Genomic DNA, 8885 nt, shown 5'->3' on the forward strand with positions numbered 1-8885 from the left:
GGATTAAATCTATCAGTTCTTTATATATATGTGTGTAGAAATATATTTAACACATAGACGTAAAAAAGACCTTCATTGTGAAAATTGCTTCGGGAGAAAATTTTCCTTTGACGTCATCGGACTGCAGGACACGTGTGTTTCTGCTTCGTTATGCATCATCAGTTCCGACAACGAATCCACCGTTCATAATCTACTAAGAAACAACCGTTCTTATATTTAAACAGCAAATACCACATTTATCGTTGAGCACAAATCCTGGTCAAACTGGGACGAAGCGGCATTGATTAGAATCTATATGTGTGCAAATCGTATTTAACAAGTTCGTGGAAAAACCTTTGCTTCGGAAATTTGTCTTGGGAGAAACTTTCTCCGTATAGTTGATGTGTGTGAAAAAAACATCACTGGTCTGTGAATAAGGTCTTTGAACCGCAGGATGCATATATTTCTACGTTGTTACTCGTCATCAGCTCCGAATGACGAATCCATTGTTCATAACTAAGAAACAGGCGCTCTTTATTTAGCCATAAAATACTACATTTTCTGTTTTGTGTGCAAATCTTGATCACGCCTGAATAAATTAGCCAGAAGCGCACAAAGCGTCACTGGTTGAAATATACTCGTGTACAATTATATCTAGCATGCTAGTAGAAAAACCTTTGCTGCAGAAATTGTCTTGGGAGGAAATTTCTCAAAGCAACACATCACTGATCTCTGAATGACGTAATTGGAGAATGTTTGTGATAATAACACGTTGCACTGCTTTATGTTTTACGTTCATAGAAATAACTTTCTGTGAACTTTCGTTGAAGGCGGCGAGCTGGCAGAAACGTTAGCACGCCGGGCGAAATGCTTAGCGGTATTTCGTCTGCCGTTACGTTCTGAGTTCAAATTCCGCCGAGGTCGACTTTACCTTTCATCCTTTCGGGGTCGATAAATTAAGTACCAGTTACGCACTGGGGTCGATGTAATCGACTTAATCCGTTCGTCTGTCCTTGTATGCCCCGCCCCCTCTGTGTTTATATATATTGTGGGTAGTAAAGAAATAGGTATTTCGTCTGCCGCTACGTTCTGAGTTCAAATTCCGCCGAGGTCGACTTTGCCTTTCATCCTTTCGGAGATCGATTAAATAAGTACCAGTTACGCACTGGGGTCGATATAATCGACTTAATCCGTTTGTCTGTCCTAGTTTGTCCCCTATGTGTATAGCCCCTTGTGGGCAGTAAAGAAATAAGAAATAACTTTCTTTATTATTTTATTCCTGTGTGAGAGAGAGAGAGAGAGAGGAGAGAGAGAGAGCGAGAGAGAGAATGGATTTTAAAAATATAGATATCAATGAAGCATTCAGTTTTAAACGAATTTAGGTAACTATATCAAGCAATCAGACTCCAATAAATGCAATTAGAATTCACATCCTAGGTAATTCCTCGTGTATGACAAATTTACTACAATAAAGAAATACTGTAGAAAAACATGTAATTTACGCACTTTTTTTTCGCAAAAACAAAAATAAACTTTAGTGGGTGCGTAAATTACATGAGTAGATTGTTTCCAGAATTTTTTTAGAAATTCTTTTGGTTGAAAAATGACGTACGGGAAGTTAACTCATTTAATGTCAGAATAGGTTTTTACAGAAAAATATAATGAAGTTGACTTTTATTTATTTATTTTTCTGTATAAATTTACTAAAACCATTAAATGGTTAAATACTTTTTGAAGTTTGACGTTCATGCTGGTGATCACGGTCCGGGCCATACTTTACATTTCTTTGAGTTTCTACCTATCGCGATGGAGCCTAGCAATTTCCTTAAATAGATCAGTTTTTCTCCGCTTAACAAGTCTAGTTTGCGTTTGCCTCCAGGAAGATATTGCTTGCTTTCTCCGCGTTAGTACAATGAAATTCATCACCGCAATATCGCCGCTACTAGCTCTTGCTGCACCTAACGTCGACATCATCATAATTCATCCTTGCGCATGTAAACACATTAAGTGAATATGACTTAGCATTCCTACAGAAACCTTCATTTACCTTAAACGATGTTTAATGTCGTTTCACATCCTCTATGAAGAGAACACATTCGTGTTTTCTTCATAGAACACTTCTAACGTTTTGCTAGAATAGATTTTTGCTATTCTTGTTTATGTCTCCTCACAGACGTGTATATTCTTGCAATTCGCTTCTTAAATTTCAATATACCCTGAGTTAAAGACTTGCAAAGCTGTTTATTTTCTCCTTTCGACTTTTAATGTTTCTTTTAGCGGGTTACCAAACTATCAGTTTGGTCTCCCGGCTAAAACGGTAATAACAAATTTTTAAGTTTGCTTGACATTTCATAAGTGTGAAAGGGATTAAAATTTCGATACTCCGTATCAAAGGTTCCGTTAAGATTAGGTAGAAAATCAAATCTTGAGACTAGAAGACAGTTTCGACCAATCAGAATTCTGCTTACATAATCAGTTAGATTGGTCACCTTCCTCTGTTGGTTGAGTAAAGTGCCATCCAAGCTGATGTTTATTGGTAATTAAACTTATTTTGCAATACTTATGCATATTTATCAGCTTTGTTTTTGTTGGTGATTCTTATCAACAACTTTTCCTGTAATCGTGATTTGAGAAGGCATACAGAAATATGCTAAAGATCGGACATAATTTCTTGTGGGCAAGAAATATAAAATAAAGTTTATTATAAGCAACACAAGCACTTCGTAGTTTAATAGCTTTCAATGTGATACTTGTTAAACAGAAATTATTTTTATATAATGAAAATTTAATAAAATCTAATCATAAGTAAGTGAAATTATGCTAAATACAACTAAATTGAAAACCTTTTTTCCCCTGGCCATATCGGCAGTTCTGGAAACTTTTGAGTGCGAATTTTACACGAGTAGAAGCTTTTTTTCACAATTTTTATCCTGAAAATCACCTGCATAAATTACACAGGTGCGCAAATTACATGGGTTTTTACGGTATGTAATGCCCATTATTTATACCTTGTCTTGTATACACTCTGTGTAAAAGACCAGTATAACTCGAAAGCAATAATGGATTTACAATATAGAATGGTGATGAGCTATAACCTCGAACCCTGCCACAAGTAGACTCAGAATTCTTTACTAATCTAAAAATATTGTTAACCTGATGTATTAACAGAGACCAGATATATATATATATTTTTAATCCAAACATGAAAACACAAAGAGAAAACACAACAACGCGAGGACGTGGAACAAGTATAGTGTTATTGGACGCTCAGGAAAGGAAAGAAAGAAGAAGGATTTAACGTTTCGAGCGGAGTTCTTCGTCAGAAACATAGAAAAGGGAAAGATCCAAGCAAGGGAAGACGGAGGAAAAAAATCGCCAATGATACACACGCGGTCTGCTATTATGTCAAATGCGTTTTTTCAATATTTATTTTGCTTGCCGGTTCTTTTGGTCAAACTATCGTATCTCCAGCTGCTTCAGATGCCAAGATATCAAAAATTGTCAAAGTGTAGTACAACGGTTTAGCTATGGAATGGTGAAACTATCTTTTTCGTTTTCTGAAAAAGCAACGTTTTGGACTTACGACACTTTTGCATAATAGCAATGATGTGTGTGTGTAACTACACACGTGCTGTTGGCGATTTCTTAATATATTTCTTGCACACTAAAGGCGGCGAGCTGGCAGAAACGTTAGCGCGCCGGGCGAAATGCTAAGCGGTATTTCGTCTGTCGCAACGTTCTGAGTTCAAATTCCGCCGAGGTCGACTTTGCCTTTCATCCTTTCGGGGTCGATAAATTAAGTACCAGTTACGCACTGGGGTCGATGTAATCGACTTAATCCGTTTGTCTGTCCTTGTTTGTCCCCTCTATGTTTAGCCCCTTGTGGGTAATAAAGAAATAAATATATTTGTTGCACACGTCCCTCTTGTTGTCCGTTAAATATATTCGTTTATTTAAATTGATTGTTTATTTGAATTGACTATACCCAAAACAAACATTAATTACCTCCTCAAAACAAACATTAAATAATGTATTTTTATTTCCATATTACAGAAGAGTACCAAGACTTAATGGAGGACATTGTAACGGATGGTCAACTCTATAAACCTTATCAACATCAACAGCTTTTTAAAGTAAGGCTCTTTCATTGCAACCAACTTTAATGTACAATAGAATCCGTGAGATTACTTTTTGAATGAACCATTTAGATAACAATAATAAAGATAAATGCGCCCTTTTAAAGCCTAGCCAGGCTCATGGCCCCGGTTTCCCGGTTTCAATGGCGTATGTGTTCCCCGGCTGGACGGGACACCAGTCCATCGCAGCGTTACTCATTTTTGCCAGCTGAGCGGACTGGAGCAACGTGAAATAAATTGTTTTGCTCAAGAACACAAAGCGTCGCCCGGTCCAGGAATCGCAACCACAATCTCACGATCATGTTGCTGAGACCCTAACCACTAAGCCACGTGCCTCCACAGATAACAATAACTGGATGGTAATATTAAAGAGAGGATATAAGGAGGCGAGCAGGTAGAATCGTTAGCATGCCAAGCAAAATGCTTAGTGGCATTTCGTTCATCTTTACGTTCGGAGTTCTTATTCCACCGGGGATGACTTTGCCTTTCCACCTTTCAGGGTCGATAAAATAAGTACCAGTTAATTACTGGTACTTACTGGAGCATTCAGCTTAACCCCTCCCCTACAATTGCTGGCCTTGTGTCAAAATTTGAAACCCATATTAAGTAGATAACTGTAATTGTTTGAAAACATTGTTTATGATTATAATAAGCGGCTTCTGGAGTCTTTTTGTTATTCATCGTATTTTCGGTGGTTTTGCGTTGATGTTTGATATCATTTCTGTTATCAGTAACTCTACAGGTAATATACTTCATATACATTAGTTAAAGTGTTACGACTTGATAATATTTACGATTTGTTTAAGAAGGATAATTTAGTAGCGACGCCTGCTGGGTTCGGCTGCTCTGCATTGATAAGAGGCAAATACCTTGAAACTAGCATGCAGGTGCCTGACCAGCAAGAGGAAGCGGCTGACCTCCCTTGATCGAAGGTTATACTAGACATAGGTTCGTGTGTCACATAGCTAGCTAGAGGCGATGGCCTCTTGGAGTTAATCAACGGCAGCGTTCGTCCTATATTTCTGGACTGCCATATTAGCTTGACGATAACTATTAATATCCAGTACCGCTGCCGTAATCTCCTTTAGAGAGACTTTGAAATATTAATATTTCAATTTAGTAAAAGTCATGGCAGTAAGTGCCAAAGAACTGTATCACTATACGCAGATACTCATAAACACACACAAATACATACATACATACATACATACATACATACATACATACATACATACATACATACATACATACATAAGAATTTAATAAACTTTCGAGAGTATTCTTTGAAACATTGGTTCTCGAGGCACATCATATAGAGCTATAAATAATAGCATGCGAAATTGCTTTTAAAAATCCTTTTGGGGTACAAAAAGTGTCGAAGGCTACGCTTTGGACTCGAACCTACATTTCCTGCAGACACCACAGCCGCTCTACAATTGAACCAACGCAAACTTTCAATTTTCTTTATCCATAAAGAAGACAATCCGTTCTAGCTTAAGGTGCGGTGATATAAGCGGATGTGCATATATATATACACATATATATAAATACACATACATATTCATACGTGCATATGTGTTGCATGCATGTATGCATGTATGTATGTATGTTAAACTTTTTGAAGGAATAGGTTAAACAGTGACTTCGAAACATCGACTTGCTTGTCTTGTTGTTTGAATAAGGCGGCGAGCTGGCAGAAACGTTAGCACGCCGGGCGATATGCATAGCAGTATTTCGTCTGTCGTTACGTTCTGAGTTCAAATTCCGCCGAGGTCGATTTTGCCTTTCATCTTTTCTGGGTCGATAAATTAAGTACCAGTTACGTGCTAGGGTCGATGTAATCGACTTAATCCGTTTGTCTGTTCTTGTTTGTCCCCTCCGTGTGTAGCCTCTTGTGAGCAATAAATAAATAAGTCTGAATAAGGCGAGCAAATCGAAACTGTCAACCTTTTCCTCGTAAAAGTTTGATAAACTTATACTCTATTAAAAACAAAATAATGTTGTTCATGTCTGCACACGACTACCTAGGCACCTAAAGCAGTTAGCAAAATCATGAATCGTGTTACCACGCCATACTCGCCCAAGAATAATAATATGGCTGTAATTTTTTTATCCTCTTGTTACTAAAAATATGAATAGGTTTATCAACAGTAACAAAGCGGTTACTACGATTGTATCCTAGTAAATTATCATAGACGCAGTTACGGTTGGAATGCAGTTGATCATGGGTTTGCGTGTCGCTTTACACTACTCTTCTAAGAAGACAGCCTTAGAAATGAATATTGATTTTACTATATTAATAATTCTTTGATTAATGTTTTTTTTTTCTTCTCTTTCAGAACCGATATCTACTTTCAATTCTTCTAGATGTCATTGCTCAGCCAATCAAGTTTTATTTCTATGCTAATGTATCAAAAACTCTAGTACCGGAATCATTTTTTAAACTTCTACAGCCAAAAGTAACGAAATTCTTCGACTAAATGTGTTTTAGTTCATTTTCCTTTTTTTTTTTATCTGTTTATATATATATATATTTTTGTCTTTACCCGTTGCCCACAGCTGTTTGACGTCTAGCGACAACGAGAAGGTTTGATGCTAGCAAATGAGTGAAAATTCCACTGCTGTGGCAAACAGAAATACTGATTTTTAAACTAAAGACTCAATCACATACATAAATAAAGACAATATAGGAGGTACTGTTGACACATTAAATACCTTTATTAATATATTTAGAAAAGTTTTATAGACACGCCATTAATAGGAATATTGATAAAAATGTTTAAGTATACAAGAAACAAGATATAATATAGCCGTTGATTAAAAGAGGGTGAATACATACATGTGTGTATATATATGTGTATGTATGTATGTATGTATGTATGTATGTATGTATGTATGTATGTATGTATGTATGTATGTATGTATGTATGTATGTATGTATGTATGTATGTATGTATGTATGTATGTATGTATGTATGTATGTATGTATGTATGCATGCATGCATGTCTATGAGGTTGTACGTACGTATGCATTTTGCATTGAAAATACGGCTGTGTTCTAGTTTTCTCTTTTCTCCTTTTTTATGAGTTCCTTGCAGTTGGAAACAATTTCATAAATTCATTATCAACGTTTATAGAACTTCTGTGTCTTATCTTCTATAAAGAGGGAGCAACACACGGTAATATTATTTCAGTCTGAAGTGATGTTGGCGTGTGTTTTGTAACATGATGGCAGTCGTGTTTTCAGTACAACTTTTACGTACGTGCATGTGTGTACACACTTACACACACACAAACACACATATATATGTTAATGAGAGTGAGTTCGTGTGTTTGCGCGTGTGTGTGTGTACACAAAACTGTACGCATATTTGCATACACATCTATATTTATGTTATGTATCTACACATTAATACATATACACAAATACATATGTGTCTATATGAGTGTGTGAATGCATGTAAATATATAAGCATATATATATATATATATAATATATATATATAATATAGATATATATATATATATACATACACTCGCACTCACATATATGTATATATACAAATACATACGCGCGCACACACACACACACACACACACACATACGTACACGCTAATATATATATATATAGGGTGGGGGGAAATGTTTGTGTCTGTGAATATGGTTTAATTACGACAATCGTTTTTCTTTATACAATCCTGTTAACTAATCAATTAGATCATTGGTTCTCAATCTTCGTGACTTCGTGGTTTTCTGAGAATAACAAGACAAAAATCAATCAACGGTGCAGTTCGATACGGCAAGTTTTTTTTTAAAAATAAAAACAACTTTTAAAATTGAAAAAAAAATGTATAAAAAACAGAAAAACTATCGCTTATCTTATTTTATTAAATTATTAATTATATTTGTGCATAACAAAATTATAAATAATACGTTTTGAATTTGCTAAAACTTAAATTATATTCATAAAAACCCATGCTGCATCAAGATACGAGAACCACTGCACAAGATAGCCGTTAGAAAATCTATAAAGGGAGGTAACTCTAATCTCTCTAGTTAAGTACCTGTTGTATGTGAATCTTCATGATATATATGTGTGTGTGTTGTGTGTGTGGTATACATATATATATATACAATATATATATATATATTATATATATATAATATATATATATATATATATATATATATATATATATATATATATATATATATATATAAATATACATATACATATAGTATAAATATACATATACATATACATATATATATATAATATACATATACATATACATATATATATATAATATATATATATATATATATTATAAATATATATATATATATATATATAATAAATATATTAATATATATATATATATATATATATTATATATACATATGTATGTAGATATATATACGTATGCATTACTATATATATGTATGTATATATTACGTATGCATATACATATATATAGAATATGTATGTATATACGTATGCATATACATATATATATATCACACGATATATATAGTGTGTGTGTGTGTGGTGTCTGTGTGTGTCTGCGGGTGTATGTATATATATATATATATATATATATATATATATATATATATATATATATATATATATATATATATATATATATATATATATATATATATATATAGTGAAATAAATCATTTAAAATATAGACTTATAATCCTGATTAAAATACCTAAAGAACTAATAACAATAATATTGAACTGACCGAATTTATCCTTTTTTT

General features: G+C 34.1%; 1 protein-coding gene across 1 annotated transcript in view; it reads left to right on the plus strand.

Moving 5' to 3' along the window:
• LOC115211964 (signal peptide, CUB and EGF-like domain-containing protein 1) overlaps positions 1 to 7012 on the plus strand; it is a gene marked incomplete at its 5' end in the record, with an annotated part of 182447 nt that extends 175435 nt beyond the window's left edge. Inside the window, 2 exons of the mRNA XM_036503135.1 lie at positions 4033 to 4112; positions 6455 to 7012. Coding sequence (XP_036359028.1) covers positions 4033 to 4112; positions 6455 to 6595 — 221 coding nt within the window. The remainder of the gene's footprint in view (positions 1 to 4032; positions 4113 to 6454) is intronic.
• Positions 7013 to 8885: the final 1873 nt, after the last annotated feature.

This window comes from Octopus sinensis, linkage group LG5, assembly GCF_006345805.1.
Source record: "Octopus sinensis linkage group LG5, ASM634580v1, whole genome shotgun sequence".
Lineage (NCBI taxonomy): Eukaryota > Metazoa > Mollusca > Cephalopoda > Octopoda > Octopodidae > Octopus > Octopus sinensis.